General features: G+C 44.5%; 1 protein-coding gene across 1 annotated transcript in view; it reads left to right on the forward strand.

Moving 5' to 3' along the window:
• HMCN1 (hemicentin 1) overlaps window positions 1–17513 on the forward strand; it is a 202423-nt gene that overhangs the window by 165910 nt on the left and 19000 nt on the right. The window contains exons 72-93 of the mRNA XM_037404235.1: window positions 763–904; window positions 1974–2118; window positions 3001–3128; window positions 3521–3677; window positions 3856–3977; window positions 4180–4344; window positions 4556–4663; window positions 5166–5303; window positions 5446–5580; window positions 5854–6123; window positions 6488–6675; window positions 7051–7264; window positions 7841–7975; window positions 8432–8622; window positions 9354–9435; window positions 10235–10504; window positions 11025–11195; window positions 11402–11572; window positions 12652–12822; window positions 14077–14247; window positions 15020–15190; window positions 17152–17322. Coding sequence (XP_037260132.1) covers window positions 763–904; window positions 1974–2118; window positions 3001–3128; window positions 3521–3677; window positions 3856–3977; window positions 4180–4344; window positions 4556–4663; window positions 5166–5303; window positions 5446–5580; window positions 5854–6123; window positions 6488–6675; window positions 7051–7264; window positions 7841–7975; window positions 8432–8622; window positions 9354–9435; window positions 10235–10504; window positions 11025–11195; window positions 11402–11572; window positions 12652–12822; window positions 14077–14247; window positions 15020–15190; window positions 17152–17322 — 3616 coding nt within the window. The remainder of the gene's footprint in view (window positions 1–762; window positions 905–1973; window positions 2119–3000; window positions 3129–3520; window positions 3678–3855; window positions 3978–4179; window positions 4345–4555; window positions 4664–5165; window positions 5304–5445; window positions 5581–5853; window positions 6124–6487; window positions 6676–7050; window positions 7265–7840; window positions 7976–8431; window positions 8623–9353; window positions 9436–10234; window positions 10505–11024; window positions 11196–11401; window positions 11573–12651; window positions 12823–14076; window positions 14248–15019; window positions 15191–17151; window positions 17323–17513) is intronic.

Below are 17513 nucleotides of genomic sequence, written 5' to 3' on the forward strand. Positions count from 1 at the left end.
TGCTGTTCTCAGGTCTTCTAACCAAAAGAGCAGATGGGAATGTCAGCTTTCACTTTCATCTCAAGTGTGGGTAGCACATACTGAAAAAGTTTGAGTTTCTGGTCTTTTTTTTGTTGTTGTTTATCCACTCAGGTTTTTGAACACTTGTAGTTGATGTTACTGCCAGTCATTCGTGCAGATATGACCCAGACTGATGTGGTAAAAAAGCTGTGACTTCAGGGGGCTGCCTAGCGGTGCTGTAGAGGGAGCGTAGAGCTGAGAAGAGTGGTATCCTCCTGTTCAGAAACGCTGGCTAGTAAACTTACTGGCTAGTAAACTTGGTAGGCTGAGTTCATGCTGGCTGTCACCTGGTCAAGGCTGTGATGTGTGACGAACAGTGTAGAGAAGCTTGCCTTTATTCTGCCTGTAGCGTGCATGGATTTTTGAAAAAGAAATACAATTCATCATGTGCTATTAGCTGTCCCTTTCTATAAAAACTCAAAAGCCCTTTGGGTACATAACCCCAAAAAGCTGTCTTGTTCAGACACACGTCCCAGCAGGGGTTTCAAGGGGGAGCCATTAAGCAAGCAGTTTTTAAAAGCTTTGTTTACCCTATCATCTTCACGGATGTAAACAAAGTTGAGCCAGCAATGAGTTCTGTCCCTGGTTTATCTTTGGCCTCTTTTCATGGCTTTTATTACTCCACAACGAAAGAATGTGCTGTGTTCATAAAGAGAGTAGTGGTAAAGTTAAATCTGTCAAACTCTCTCTCTTTCCCCTTAGGGAACTCCTCGAGTTCGAATCCTATCCAACGGACGATACCTGCAGATCAATAACGCTGACCTCAGCGATACCGCAAGCTATACATGTGTGGCAAGTAATATCGCAGGAAAAATGACCAGGGAGTTCATGCTGACAGTACATGGTAAAATCATGGATCCGGTCTTGTGCATTTTGATCTTTGTGGTATTTCTGCAGGAGTTGAAATGGCAAGAAAGAAACATTAGTAGTCTACTCCTAGCCAAGTGTTGGCCACGTCAGTTGTGTCTAAACTGTAGGACTACGTGTATTACCACACCGGTGCCACCATTGGAGTCCACAGCTGTCCCCTACACTAAAGGACCTGCTGGGGACTCACCATGGCTCACTCGCCATCTGTCTGTGCTTCCTGCTAGTGGAGGGTGCTGTGCGTGTGGCCGTTACCCTGATAGGGAGTCAGGATACATCCAGAATGAACACCCAGGTCCAGGACTGAGAAATGCTTTTGGATAAATTCAGAGAAATTCTTAAAAGCATTTGACTGGCACCTTGGGTGACTGGTTTCATAGCCGGCTTGGCCAACAGTTTGGCAAGTTACTTGCAAGCTGTGGTGGCTTATCTGGACCTGTAAGCAGGAGACAGTAGGAGGACAGGGCTTGAAGGGCCCTATGCATCTCGATACTTGTCCTGCGCTACCACAGCCTTGCCCTCAGTTTCCTTTTAAACCTAGATATTTTCTCACCTGTACTTTGATGAGATACTGTTCTGTTCTCACACACTCAGGTGATGATAAGGAACTTTTTTCCTATTTCTGTTCTGTTCATGACCCAGTCACGTGTACCTGCATTACACTGTGCCTCCCCGGGACTGTCCTTACTGGTCCAATGACAATTCTTTTTTTCTCCTTAATTTATAATTAGGAAGCACGGATATAACCTTAGCCTTATTTTGCTGACTTAAATATGCTGAACTCTTTTACTGTTTTAGCTATATGATGACCTTTGCAGTAACTTGCAAAGATGATTGTTACACTGCATTTCATACAAACTTTCCTTCTCGTTCCCTACTGCATCATGGCAATTACTGTGCACTACACAAAACGGTAAGAAACTTGTTTCTGTCTTTGCAGTGATTCCCGTGTCTGTTACTGCATCTGGTTTCAAGTGTTTCGTTTCAGTCATTGCGGAGTGAAGTTTTTTATTTGCTTTGTATTATCAGCAATTTTCCCTTTACAGTGGCACCTACAATCCGAAGTGGTCCTCAGGCTGTTGTCGTGCGTATAAATGCTTCTGCTGTTCTGGAGTGTGTTGCAGAAGGAGTGCCGACCCCGAGAATTACATGGAGGAAGGATGGAGCTATTTTTACTGGAAACAACACGAGGTATTGTGCAGAAGCAGCATAAATATTCTTCATTGTTTTTTAAGAATGTATTAATTACAGAAAGATTAATTAAGACATCTGTGATTTGTAAATTAGTTTTGTTTTCACAGATCGGAACTAGCATATCTACTGTTATCTCGATCAGACCTAAATGTGGAAAATACAGTGATAGAAACAGTAACATAAAGAAGTTGTTCTACAGAAAAGTAGCATGCCAAAGGTTTCATGCTTTTGTTGTGAAGGACAAAAATCTCCTTTGACAACCAAATGTAGTAATAATTCTTCTGATATTAAAGATTTTGAACAGTAAACGTGAAAGATCCTTATCTTTTTTTTATGTATATGGAGTTTTGGGATTAGGCCAAGCAATTTCATGAAGACCAGAAGCTACCTGAGTGTACTTTGCAGTTTCTAATATATAAAACTTTCTGTAAATGTTTTAGTATCAACTTTTATTACAGTGAATGGTTTCCGTCTTCTGACTGTTTTAAGGGGAAGTAGTTTGGCATTTTCTGGAACTGAGCAAACACTAAAGAATTCAGTTACATTTCAAAGAAAAAAAGAAAGCATTAATTAGTGTTTTTTAAACTTAAATGAGAAACCATAAAAAGGGCTTTTGGATATTTTCTGCAAATCTGGCATCATTTATGTGTAACCACTGTGTCAGCTAAATTTCATAATTTCTCTGAAAAATGGATGTCCTGGGAAAGAGTGAGCTCAGGATAAGTGCAATAAATGAGAAAACCATGTGCACAGATTAAGACACCATGTGTTTAGGCTGTTTGTTGTGTACCCTGAGTCATCTTTTCCTTCTGCTCTACCAGGATAGCCTACGGTTCTGTTGATTGAGGGGCAGAAAAAAACCACATGGCTTTGTTTCAGATACTCCATGTTAGAGGATGGGTCTCTACACATCCACTCGGCACACGTGACTGACACGGGAAGATACGTGTGCATGGCAACCAGTACAGCTGGCACAGAACGCAAACGAATTGATCTGCAAGTTCTTGGTAGATATTTTTGTTTTAGATAAATATATGCATTTTTATAAGTCTGAAGTCCAATTTTATAATTTTTCTGTTCTGCCAGATCCAATTTTAAGTTTAGCCCCTTTTTAGCTGCTCTGGTTAAAAAAAAAATAAAATAAAAATAAAATTTATGGCCTTAGGAATACAACCCAAATATTCATGAAAAGAAAATATTTATTCCTTGTGCACTGGAACTAGAAAGGCTTGACACATGCCATGCTAAATGTTTAGTAACTTTAATACTGTCAAGTTACTCTTTATAAAAACCGAGTAAATGTGTTCAGGCAGTTCAGCTCTATATAGGTGTGAGAGAGGGGTGTGGGCATACATATATATATAATTACTCTGAATAATTATGCTTTGTTTGTCTTTAGTTCCTCCAACTATTGCTCCTGGACATACAAATATTACAGTTACTGTAAATGTGCAGACCACCTTGCCTTGTGAGACCACCGGAATTCCCAGACCAGCAATTAGCTGGAAAAAGAACGGGCATCTGCTTAGTGTTGACCAGAACCAGAATACATACAGGTGAGAGAGATTTTCTTTTCACCGTGGGTTTAAAGTTTTCAGGGATGATTTTGGCACTTTAAAAATCTAGCCACGCTTAAATGTAATCTTGTATAGCCAGCACATTCAGTGGTCTGATTACCTGAGAAGAAAAGAAGTATTTCAATGGCTTTTACTTTCTTCTCTTTTCTTTGTTCAGACTTCTATCTTCAGGTTCCTTAGTAATCATTTCTCCCACTGTGGATGACACTGCTGTCTATGAGTGCTCTGTGTCAAATGATGCAGGAGAAGATCAAAGAGCAGTTGAGCTCACTGTTCAAGGTAGAGGGGATATTGCTATTACATGTGTATGGCACCCAGAATTGCTTTGGGGCCTTCCAATGTTGAGATGAGATTTTTATATCATTCTTTTATGATACTGATATCCATAAGTCTCTGGTATTCCCAAGAGAGATAAGTTATTTCCAAAAATTCATAAAAATGAAAACGGGCAAGTAACCTTTATGCTGATTTTTGTTTTCAGTGCCCCCGTCCATAGCAGATGAAGCCACGGACCTTTTGGTAACAAAGCTGTCTCCAGTAGTGATTTCCTGCACTGCATCGGGGATTCCTGCCCCGTCAGTTCACTGGACCAAAAACGGCATAAAGTTGCTTCCCAGGGGAGATGGCTACAGAATTCTCTCCTCAGGTACTGTGCACGACTGGCGCTCAGCTGCAGAAAGTCAGAAAGTGAAAGGCTGTAGTTGTGCACATCCAGAAGTAATGAATTAATTAAATGCAAACAACCCCTCTCCAATTTCTTGGAATAAAAAGACACACCTCTTAAGACGGTGCTGCAGTAGCGTTTTCCTGTGAATGCGGCTGCTGCTGTGTGTTGTGACGCGCACTCTCTGCTGCAGGTGCTGTTGAGATCCCGGCTGCTCAGCTGGCGCACGGGGGGCAGTACACCTGCGTGGCCCGGAACGCGGCCGGCTCAGCCCACAGGCACGCCACTCTGCACGTTCAGGGTAAGATGGGAAGCTGAAGAGAAGGTGCATTCTCTCAGCACATGTTGCCCATTTAACACATACCTGTGCTGCGCAGTAACGGCGAGGCCAGGGTGGACCATCACGAGTAGTGTCCTGCTCAGCTGACTTCTTGTGGATGCGCTGATTATTCCCAAAGTCGTTACTCTGTGTGTTACAATTCCAGTACCTTGGATAGAGTCCCCCCACTCCATGCTGCTCTACTATTTTATTTTTTAGTAAGGTTTTTGTTTGCTTTTTGGTAAGTTAAAAGGTATTTGTGATGGCAAACTGCATGAGGTAGGGCCATATTCTACACACACACTCATGCTGAACGTGTTGCTATAGTTAAAAGCGCTTCCACTGAGCTCTTCATATGGGTAGCAGAATAAAACCATTGCTCGTACGGCCTCAGACTCTCGGGTTTTGCAATTTTAGCATCTCCTGTATTTTGTAGCCTTGAAGGTTAAACCTGTTGCATTTTTCTTTTTATTTCATTCCGCAGAACCACCAGTTATCCATACTCAGCCAGGGGCACTGGATGTCATTATGAACAATCCCATCCTACTACCATGTGAAGCGACGGGTACACCTCGACCCGTAGTAACATGGCAAAAGGAGGGCATCAATGTAGTCACAACAGGTAACCTCCTAAAGCCTGTACCTCCAGCCTAAGTGCTCTAACTTAGAAACTTGTTTTCTCTTTTCTGAATGTTCAAACTTAGATATAAGGAACCCCTTAATTTAAGAACAAAAGTGCCATACTTTGCTTGAATTTGTTTTAGGCAACAGTTACATGGTTCTTCCAAGTGGCAGTTTACAGATTGCGAAATCAAGTGTTGAAGATGCCGGCACTTACACATGTGTTGCTCAAAATCCAGCTGGCACTGCTCTGGGGAAGATCAAACTGAAAGTTCAAGGTAAATAATCTTTTAAACTCTTGTAGTGATTTACAGACAAGGAATTTGTGCATGCTTTCTGTTAGTCAAACACAATTCTGAGCAATAGAAACGGACCTCATGCTTTCCTATTTGATGTGATGCTGAATAGAGCCCAGGAGGTTTATTCCCTTTAGTTGGCTGTCTACTTTAGCATCAAAATAATCTTTCAGGATTATTTTCACGAAGAACTGAAGCGTTCCATGTTTCTTACAACATCAATTTCTTTTAAAAAAATTTCTGAATTCTTTTCAGTTCCTCCCGTTACCAAGCCACACCTCAAGGAATATGTTGTTCCTGTTGATCAGGCTGTCACACTGCAGTGTGAGGCTGAAGGCTACCCTGAGCCCGAGATCAGCTGGCGTAAGGATGGACAGCAAATAACGGAGTCTATTAGAAGAAGAATCCTTAGCACTGGTGCTCTGCAGGTTGTGTTTGTCCAGCCTGGTGACGCTGGCCGTTACACATGCATAGCAGCGAACCCTGCAGGGTCCAGCACTTCTAGCATGGAGCTCGCTGTGCACAGTAAGTGGGGCTGTACGGAAACAGGGCGCGTTGTCACAGCGTGTAACTGCAGAGAGTAAGGAGCTAGGATGTAAGGGAGGTGTTCAGGAAAATTAGCCTACTTAATGGTGAGTTTTATTGGGTTATAGTATCTATCAGCCACATTGCTTGAATTCAGGAAGAACGTCACATTTCTGTAACTCGGTTTATATTTTGTTACAAGAATGTCACACGTTTCTCTGACATACTTAATGGTGGTCATTGATGGAGACAAGAAACAACAGAGAAGGTCCAGGCAATGGTTTCTTCAGTCCAGTATTGCACTATCCAAGCACTGCTGTAAAAGCACACATAGCGGTAAATCTTTTTAATAAACTTCTCACAGTTCCACCCAAGATTCGCAGAACGGATGCGCAGTACACAGTCACAGAAGACTCCCAGGCTGTGCTGTCCTGTGTGGCTGATGGGATTCCAACACCAACAATAAACTGGAAGAAGGACAATACGCTGTTAACAGAGAGAGGAAAATACCGGGCTGTCCCAGGTGGAGACCTCATTTTGGACAACGTTGTTGTAAGTCCCCTAAATCCAAGCTATGACTTGACAGGTTTGGCAATAATAAGACCTCGCTTCTCTTCGTTTTCAGCCACCTCTGGATTAGTCACTGTTCTGTTCTGTTTTCTTGTTCTTAATATTCCAAAGTCCTTATAAACATTTCATTTTCCACTGAAGAACAAAATCTGTGAAGAATTTGTAGTGATAAATTCTCAGGAAGGGCAAAAAGAAGTATAGGTCATCACTCAAATCTAGAGGAAGTGACAGCGTTCAGGTCAGCATTTCTGCTGAATGCCTGTTCCAAACCTTTTGAGAGGCTCTTGTCGTTACAGGTGGCAGTGTTGTGTGGGATATATCACAGCTGAAATTTCCCCAACGTGCTTTCTCTTTCAGCCTGCAGATGCCGGCAGTTATACCTGTATTGCCAACAACGCTGCTGGAGAAGACACACACACCGTCACGTTGATCGTTCATGTGCTTCCAGCTTTTACGGAACTGCCTGGAGATGTAGCTTTGACTAAGGGAGAACAGCTCAGATTAACGTGCAAAGCAACTGGGATACCTGTACCCAAAATAACATGGACCTTTAACAATAACATCATTCCAGGTGGGGGACACCGGGTCTTCCTGGCCATTCCACTCTACAGTTGTTTTTCCCCACGCAGCATTGCAATTAGTTTAAGATAAGGAAGAAAAAAAAATCTAGAGGGAACAAACTTGTTGGGCAGTGGTTGTGTGAGGAATATCTTCAGTGTTATGCAAACATGTAATTAAATTGCCTCTGAGACAAAACTGTGAGGAACATAATTACAAAATTGTTCCTCTTCTATAGGCAATAATGTAACACGTTAAAAACACTCAGTATCAGATGGCATTTACTGAGCATCCAACAACTAATGCTGTTTCTTTTAAATATGAAGAAAACCTCAGCAGTTCATAGAATGCAGATGCACAAAGCTCCAAATTAAGGGACACCTTAAGCGAGCATACGCATGTGGGCAAACGTCATAGCAGTGACTTTTCTATGCATTTCTGAAGCGCCTCGGAAAAAAAGTGGCCCAGCGCTGCCGAGCTGCGTTGCCGAACAGCGCTGTAATTCAAACAGGCTTATGCCCCACCAGGCACTGAGATGATGCTGATTAAAATCACTGAAGTAACCCTTTACGGTGTGTTCTCCCTTCAGCACAATACGACGATGTAAATGGACACAGCGAACTCGTTGTCGAAAGGGTATCTAAAGATGACTCTGGTACCTATGTATGCACAGCAGAAAACACCGTTGGCTCAATCAAGGCTATTGGTTTTGTGTATGTCAAAGGTATGTAAAATAACAGTAGTTGTAGTTACTATTGCACAGTTCCACAGTGTCATCTGTTTTGATAGCAGAATCATAGAATGGCTTGGGTTGGAAGGGACCTTTAAGATCATCGAGCTCCAACCCCCCTGCCGTGGGCAAGGACACCTTCCACTAGACCAGGCTGCTCCAAGCCCCGTCCAGCCTGGCCTTGAACGCTTCCAGGGCAGCCTGTTCCAGTGCCTCACCCCCCTCACAGTAAAGAATTTCTTCCTGATAGCTAATCTAAACCTACCGTCTCTCAGTTTGAAACCATTACCCCTCGTATTCAATGCCTTGTATATGACTGAATCAGAAAAATTGAAACAGGGTGAAGTTCACACTTCAGAAAGTCAGAGGTGAATGATCCCTGCCAGCAATTTCATTAAGGGCATTTTATTTTGACTCTGCTATTTCTCTGCTATCACTTGTTTTTTTCAGAGCCTCCAGTCTTCAAAGGGGATTACCACTCTAGCCGAATCGAGCCCTTGGGTGGCAATGCTATGTTGAATTGTGAAGTCAGAGGAGATCCACCTCCAACCATCCAGTGGAGCAAAAAAGGAGTTGGCATTCAGATTAGCAACAGGATCCGACAGCTTAACAATGGTTCTCTTGCTATCTACAGCACCGTAGTGAGTCACTGGTCTGTTACAATGTGTTTCTGCATTGTACTTGGTTAATAAAGGTATTCCAGATCACCTTGTTTTGGAAGAGCGAGGCTAGACATTTAATCCACTTTTGCTTTTTACCTTTAGGAAATGTTAATTCAGACTAGAATTAGACTCAAATTAGTGTGATAAAAACCCAGGGGGCTATCGTTCTCTTTGTCAGAAGGGCTGAAACTTGATCCTGACTGTTGGTGCGTGAAGTCCTGGTCGTGCCCAATCAAATGGGACTTTTGCTTTTGACCTTAAGGAAGCCTGGGTTCTGCAGATCGGGTCAGCTGAACAGCAATTGTGTTCTACCTGTGGAAATCCCTTGGCATCTAAATGCCTAATATGAATGGCAAGATCCTTCCCCCCCCCCCATAAACTCATGTCTGTGTTTTGAAACAGGGTTAAAAACAATAGCTCCCTTGAATTTCAGTTAAAAAAAAATACTATATATATATGTATACACACACACACAATTTGATCCTCAGCATTAAGGAGCTGAAGGAAGCAAAAAATGGAATATAAAAATAACTCACAATATCAGCTTAATGTTAATAAAGGCATACCCTAGAGACTGAGGTACTCTAGAATCTAACAGCGTGCCTCCTAAGATCTGTGGCGTGCCAGCAGAAAATGCCAGCTTGCAGGAATTGCAGTGTAAATGGAACCCCCCGTTACATGCATGTTGACTGTTGGCTTTTTGTCTTTAGAATGAAGATGCTGGTGACTACAAGTGTGTGGCTACCAATGATGCTGGGGTGGTGGAACGCAGTCTGACGCTGACACTTCAGAGTAAGACTCAAAGTGATAAATGTCATGCCGCTGGTTTGGAGCGATGACCTACCTTTGGATAGGTGCATGCAGCTCCCGTTGAAGTTTTGGAGGGTGGGCGCTGCACTGTAGGTTAAGATTCATCTCATCTTTCACCAGTAATATTTCAGAGTCTAGTCTAAGGTAGTGATTGAGGTGGAAGAGGAGAAGCATGTGGAGGGTGATTCAGCTGCATCTTAGAAACCAGCTTAGAGCAGGGTGAATCCCCTTCTGAAAGGGCTGTTTCTGTTAGTTGACTAGCAAGGATGTCTGTGCAACTGAGTTAAACTAGACTCATACTTTTAAATTAAGAAAGTTAGGTGAGTTGAATCCCAGCTTTCGCTGACAACATTTAATTTTTGGCAGAAATCGTATTTTAGAATTATTTTTTCACTAGCAATAGAATTTCTGAACATCCCCTTTCTGTTGTTCCCTTGAGCAGTATGGATCTGTTACTTACGTCTTGTTGCCTCTGGACATGATTAATAGCATCTTCCTGCAGGCTTTATGAAAAGCGACACATTTTAGCAATAAAGCAGACTGCTCATATTGTCAGGCCTCGATCCCAACTCAGATCGCAGCACATTAAAAACAGCCTGTCGTCATTTTAACTTGCATATATTTTTGACAGTGGAAGATCAACAATCATTTTTGTCACAATAAACTGACTGACTTAAGATTTTTATTTTTTTTTGCCTTTGTTCTGACCAGACCTTTAATAGTCAACGCAATGAAAAAACGTCAACATGTGCTATTGCCTAAAGAAACCCTTCTGTTTCAGGTCCTCCAGTCATTACTGTTGAACCTGTAGAGACAGTTGTTGAAGCTGGTGCCACAGCAATGCTGAACTGCCAGGCAAAGGGAGAGCCGCCTCCAACCATCGCGTGGTCCCGCCAAGGTCACCCGGTTGTGAGCAACGAGCGAGTGACTGCCCTGTCTAACGGCTCCTTGCGTATTGTTGCAGCACAGAAGGAGGATACGGCTGAATATAAGTGTGTAGCGAGGAATCTGATGGGATCTGTTCTTGTTAGAGTGCCACTGACTGTCCAGGGTAGGTGCACAAAATATAGGGTAGTGACTGTCAAACTGGTAGATTGCAGCATTAATTGAGGGTAACTACCATCAAGATCTTATCTTATCCATATTATATAGATAAGGTATTTTATCTTCCATATGTGCATTAGGCATTTCTTAAAGCTACTTGACATCTCAGACTAGGTTTCTTTTTCATGGAATCTTGCTCCATTATACTCATCCAGCTGTGTGCGACAGAGGAGTGTGTAGGAGCAAAAGACATAAATAAGGATGAAAGGATCTTGAATTAGATGCCATCCTCAGAACACATATCATAACTTAATTGTAGCTCTAAAGAAAAGCATTTAGGAGCATAAGCAATAAATATTTCAGAGCAGCTGAAGTATTCTCTGAACCGGAGTAAGCTGTTTCTCCAGTAATTAAGAAGTGAGTTGGCTTTCCAAGGATGGCTTATGAAGTGCATTTTTCACTTTGCTAAGCTAAGGGAGTTCTAAGCACAAGCACGTACCGGCAGAGCATCGTTTTTCCCGTTGCAGTGCACGGTGGATTTTCTGATTGGCTTGACTGGCGAGCTTGCAGCGTCACCTGCGGCCAGGGTGTCCAGGAGCGAGTCCGTCAGTGCAACAACCCTCTTCCAGCTAACGGTGGGAGGAGGTGCGAGGGGCCTGACACAGACGTACGCAGCTGCCACAGCAAACCATGTCCAGGTATTTCTGTAATGAATCGATACTTTTCATGTGCCTTAGCTTAAGTGCCCTAACGGTGAACTGTTAATCACCAGAGATCTTCATGACAGATTAATTTTTCTGAGAAGCTGGAATTCATTTTGACTTCTGTGGAAAGAAAGAGAAAATGTCAATAAATACCGTGAAAATATTTTTAAATTAAAACTGCGGGGGTTTCTGTTTCTTAGTGGATGGCAACTGGTCAGAGTGGGGATTATGGGAAGAGTGTTCAAAGAGCTGCGGACGAGGCAACAGGACCAGAACCAGAATGTGCAGTAACCCACCAGCTCAGCACGGTGGGAAGCCCTGTGATGGCAGCGCTGTGGATTCAGTCATGTGTAATATTAGGCCTTGCCCAGGTAAGAGAAGAGTGGTTCAAAATTGATTGCACAAGGGGCTTCCCATACATGTTTCTTTTTCTCTCCAAACCTGAATTCTCTCAGTTTGTTTCCACTTACTACGTTACAAAAGAATTAAGCTCCCATTTTTTTTGTCTTAAAATTGCTTGTAGTTTGTTGAATGGCACCAGGTCTTAGAAACAGAAGTCACAAAAGTAAATGAAAGGAATATGCTAAGGAATTTCTCTCCCCACCCTCAATAAAAACGTTAATTTTAAATTTTGATGTTTTCCAATACATGTTCCCACAGAGTAAAACTTGCTACTCTAAACCTATGCAGCAAAGCTAATAAAAATAAGAGGAAAAAACCCCAAACCCAAACCACCAACCATTAAAAAGCCATGTAAAACATGATAGTTAGTAATTTCAGGCATTATCTGTATATTTTCCTTTGGTTTAATTTTTGGCCACGTCTTTCTCCTAACTGAATCTTCAGGTTTTCTTCCTGCCTTGGTAGTACTTCCCGTGTTTGACAGGTTGTAGTTTATTCATAACCCTTCACCACCGGTGTGTTTCCTTCTAATCCATTTTTATTACATTGATTTTTCCCTTTTTTCCTGGCTCTGCTACCACCACGATGCCAAATGTTCATCCACCAGCCTGAGATTCATTTCTCTGGATCTTGGCAACAAAGTCCGTTCTGGCTCTTGCTTCCCAGTAGCTGCTCAGGCTGTGCGCCGGCTTGTGGCTAGTGCGCCCCTCGCCCCGCCGACCCCTTCCGCCTGGCACGGGGCACTCGGAGCCAGGGGCCTTGGGAAAACACCAGATTTGATCAAGTGTTCAGGTCCGTGGTTCCGAGATTATAGTGAGGTGCAGTGATGTATTCAGAAAACAAAAAGGAAAGAATTCATCTCCTTTGCAAACTGTTGATCTGTTCCAGCTGATGCTTAAGGCAAAGATTTTTTTCACAGGCTTATCCAGGATATTTCATTTATTGATATTAAATGACGTAGCTTTTTTGCCTGAGGCTGAGGAGCTGTAATTTCAAGTTAAAGCAGCTGTGTAGCCTGAACAGTTTTATAGCTGTGCTGCCTTTGCAGTTGATGGTGAGTGGAGTCCTTGGCTGCCGTGGGGTCCCTGCAGTGAGACCTGCGGGAAGGGCACCCAGAGCCGCCTGCGGCATTGCAGCAACCCTCCTCCTGCCCACGACGGGTCGTACTGTCCGGGGCCTGACGCGCAGGTGCAGGTCTGCAACAAGAGACGCTGCCCAGGTAAGATGTGTCGGGCACAGAGAGAACAAGGACAAACTTGTCACTTCCTTTCCAAATTCTACTGACCGTACATTGAAAGCTTTCCAGTTCTACAGGTGTGGTCCTTGAAAAAATTCCATTCAAGCCTTTTCTTTTCACTGGTCCCCGTCGCTGTCTTTAACATCCCTCTATAGACCTAACATACGGGTTTTCTTCTCCTGTGCTTGTCTTTCTTCCTTTACCCTGCCACCGTGCAAAAGCTGCGTTTTAAATCCTTGGCAGTTAAATTACAAGTTTCTTAAACATTTCTCGTTAAAATTTTCCTAGGTTCTGTTACTCATTTATCCTTTTCTTCCACATTTCAACGAGTCCTTTATGACTGGGTAGGAAAACTCGTATTTTTGAAATACGACCTCTGTATTTGGCTGAGTGCAGGGATAACAGAGGGATATTTCATGAAGCGGAACGTGCAGCAGTTCAGACGAGAGCCTTCTGGCTTCATGCTCCATTTTGCACATGCCAAACCCTATGTTGAGTCCCCACTGTAACTGCCAACTCACCTTGTAGTAGTTGAGCAGCTGAGGGCTTGATGTTGCACGTTTATCCAGCTCGATGTGCTGCTGCTGAGGATGCTGTTGCTTACAGCTGGTTTGGGACTCGTCGGCTTCTTCTCAGCCACCAGCTCCAGTGCTCCCCTGACAGTTTGTGTCACCACATCTTGGGAGATCAGAGATGCTAGCACTCAGCTGCTTAGACCTGGCTTGTGAGATAATTCAGTAATCACTCCTATCAACAGCTGAGCCAGTATATCGGAGAGTGGTTGGGAAGGGGCGGGGAGAAGGTGGTGGTGGTTGCAACTTCAGGCAGTGCAGCTGCAGCCAGAGGACACGCAAGGGAGGACTGGGATTTTGGGATGGCACTTGTACCAGCCGCACCCCAGTGGGGCAGTTTCAGGGACTGCTTTGTATTTGGTTTGACTTGCTTACAGATACCTAAAAACGTGAGTGTCGCTGAGCTGGATCCCCAGGTGGTCCATGCCCGTGATTCTGGTCAGGCTTACAGGTTATTTAAAAGATTTTTTTTAAACCTTTATTTTGAAAATATTTGTGCCAGGTTTCTGTCCTGGAAATCCCTATACAGAAATCCCTGTGTACCTGAGATGCTCTAGAAAGAGTAACATCCTACAGTCAGTTTTACCTTGATGTAGCGCTGATTTACTTCGTTATCTCTGATGTCAGAGGCTGTAACTGTACCGTGCTATGCCTTTCTCGCCAGTGGATGGGAAGTGGGCCACGTGGAGCAGCTGGAGTGCCTGCACCGTGTCCTGTGGAGGAGGCAGCAGGCAGAGAACGCGCCACTGCTCAGACCCAGCCCCACAGTTCGGGGGTCGCAAATGTGAAGGAAATGACATACAGATTGATTTTTGCAACAGTGATCCCTGTCCGAGTAAGTACCTTGGGCTGGGCTGCTTACCCACTGGCTGGTAATTCAGTAATCACTCCTATCAACAGCTGAGCCAGTATATCGGAGAGTGGTTGGGAAGGGGCGGGGAGAAGGTGGTGGTGGTTGCAACTTCAGGCAGTGCAGCTGCAGCCAGAGGACACGCAAGGGAGGACTGGGATTTTGGGATGGCACTTGTACCAGCCGCACCCCAGTGGGGCCGTTTCAGGGACTGCTTTGTATTTGGTTTGACTTGCTTGTCAAACAAGTCTCCGCACTCCGCAAAACTCAGTGGGTCTGAACACAGGTAGCGGTATTAGCTGCCTGGCAAGAGGGAAAGCCTGTCTTCATCGGTCAGCACGATGGGGACATTGTAAACATCGACTGTCAGGAGCACAAAGCAGTAGCAGCTGGTCCGTAAGATCTTGGCCAGGCTGCCGGAGGTCACACACCCCTGAAGTCACAACGGTGCAGTCAGTAAGTGCCGGGGAGTGAAGCTCTGTGTGCCTCCCGGTAGCGTGGTGCCTCCCTTGGGTGGCAATGCGTGCTGCGTACCTTCCTGCGAACGGCGATGTTCTGGAGCTGGTTAATATACTGCGAGAAATCACTGAATGCTGGACGGATAACTTTCTTAGATCTTTACTTGTCTGGTTCTTTTATTTTGGGAAAAGACATTTCAAAGTTACTCTCCAACAGGAGTATTTTCCTAGCTTGACTCTCTGGTTTTAAGCATCCGTTGTTAAGAGGAAGACAGATCAAATCTGACTTATTTTTACAGTTCATGGCAACTGGGGCCCATGGAGTAGTTGGGGAACTTGCAGTCGAACGTGCAACGGAGGCCAGATGAGGCGATACCGGACCTGTGACAATCCTCGCCCTGCCAGCGGGGGAAGGGCGTGTGCAGGGCCTGACATGCAGGTCCAGAGATGCAGCGCTGAGCTGTGCCCCGGTGAGTGCTCAGGCCACCAGAGAAATGAAATTGCAGCTCTCCCTGGGAGACTTCAGGGTATATATAGCGTGTAAGATTTTCGTATTATGAAGGTAGCTGTAATTATTTACCATTTCATAGAATCTAATAATCCACTCTCACTTTTTTCTTTACGTGTCTGTCACCTTACAAGCATTTCTTCCTTCACATGTTAAATTTTCCCAAAACGAGGTGGAATAATTCCAAACAGGAAACAGCATATGAAAAGCTCTCCTGCATCTAGTAATTCTACTTAGTTTTTACAGTAAATAGTTTGAGGCTCCCAGTGAACTCTCATAATGTATTCTGGGAGCAGGGAAAAATGCTTAGCTCAAATTCTTTAAATAAAATGACAGTCAAAGCAGTTGACTGATTTATTGTCAATGCATAGCTAAAGGGCAGTCGGAGAACTTGCACGTGCAGGATCAATACAAGCAATACAGAAGATAAACCACAATGCAGGAGACTAGCTAAACACCTACAGATTTCTAAACACCCTTCTATAACTCATGCCAGAAAGGGATTATTATCAAATTATTATTAATTTTGGTGTAATAAAAAAAAAATTATTAAGTCCCTCCTCTGTATGCACCCCTTTACACAACCTCCTCCTGTGGGAGCCAGCATTATTGCGTACGTGTGCCGCATTCGGCACCTGACTGACCCCCGTGCTGGTGACAAAGCCCTGGCGAGGCCGCAGCCCCCCCGGGATGCAGGACCCTGCTTCCTGCAGCCCCCACCTTCAGCCCCCATAGCTGGGTGCCAGCTGCTCGCGGCGTGGAGGGAGACGCCATCACGGCTCGATAGAGGTTACAGCACCAAGCCCACGCTGTTCCTGGTGCACCCTCCTCTTGGTTGGGTTTATCCGCCCCAGTCACTCATTTTCACGCTGCTGTTGTGATTCTTCCCAGTTCCCTCATTACTGGCATTTTGGCTAATGGTTGTCTGAAGCAAAGTTTTGTTACTTTCCTCTTATCGTTGCTAGTTTTGGGCAAGCATTGTATCCGACCAAGCGTTCCCAGATAACTGTTCAACACGCACTCATGTTCCTGTACTGTTGTTACCGAGGCCGTGCAGACTCCCACACGTGTGTAGTTCAAGCCAACTCTAACTGGTCTCTTGTGAGAGTTCAGATAGTGAGAAAATGTGCCTTGGTTTGCAAGATTTACGTTTGGTTTAGTTTCTTGGACTCTTCCATCGGTGTTATACCTATGCAGCCTTGGCTGTTTTCTTTGGAGCAGTAAAATCACTCAAAGCTCTAGACGGACAGGTTGTCTCTTGTGACAGGCTGCCCAAAAGTGTGACAGCTGTTCTTTATAAACTGGTTTGTGATGGCTCCACATACATCCAACCATGTGTTTTACTTTTGAGATCGGTTTCTCTGGAGCCCTTCAGAGATACTTTCAGGGCATGGGCACGGAGACTGGCAGGAGGCGGCTCTGGGGCTGACCCCCCCAGGGAGCGCGGCTGGTCATACAGCTCCCGGCCACGGAGCCACGCGTGGGTGGCCACCCACAGCCAGCTGAGCTGCTGCCTGCACACCCGGCCTCTGCTGCCACGGCGGGGCTCGCAGGCTTGTGCAGGGCGCACGTAGGTTGCGCTGAACAGAGCTTCCCTGGTCAGCCGTGACATGGTACCTCTTCAGCGTGACGTAGGGAAGAACTTTGCCAGGCTCTTGCTGAATCCCCAGTTGTTACAACGGAAACATCCCCCGGAGGAGCCGCCTTGTTTCCAGTACAGCAACAGACAGAATGTTACAGGTAGCATCTTTCTGAGCGGAGAAGTGTTCATGCCTGCCCATTAAGGTGTTTTTGTCATCCCCTGAGTTACTGTGTTTCTCTAACACATTGATTCCATCAAGAAGGAATGACACTATAGCATCACTGATGCAGCCTGAAACATTTTTTTTTTCAAAAAAGTTTTCTTCATTCTTTATTTTGCAGTGGATGGAAACTGGGGGCAGTGGCAAACATGGAGCCGATGCTCTGCTTCTTGTGGAGGAGGAGAGCAGACTCGCATACGCCTGTGCAGCAATCCAGCCCCATTAAATCGTGGACGTCCTTGTCCCGGAGACTCCTCCCAAATATCCAGGTGTAATACCCAAGCATGTCCCGGTGAGTTCACTTACAGCCTGCACGCAATGCCGATATGGTGAAAGCCTGCAGCACTCCTGATTTGACTGTCTCAGCCAGTTGACTGAGTAATTTCATTTTTTTTGGCTTAAGTATCCCCTGCAACTTCAGCTGGATAATTTTTTTGTTAAGCTGTTCCATAGCTCTACAGTATGCTGTTAAACAACTGTTGC

This window comes from Falco rusticolus, chromosome 11 (genome assembly GCF_015220075.1).
Source record: "Falco rusticolus isolate bFalRus1 chromosome 11, bFalRus1.pri, whole genome shotgun sequence".
NCBI classification, from domain to species: domain Eukaryota; kingdom Metazoa; phylum Chordata; class Aves; order Falconiformes; family Falconidae; genus Falco; species Falco rusticolus.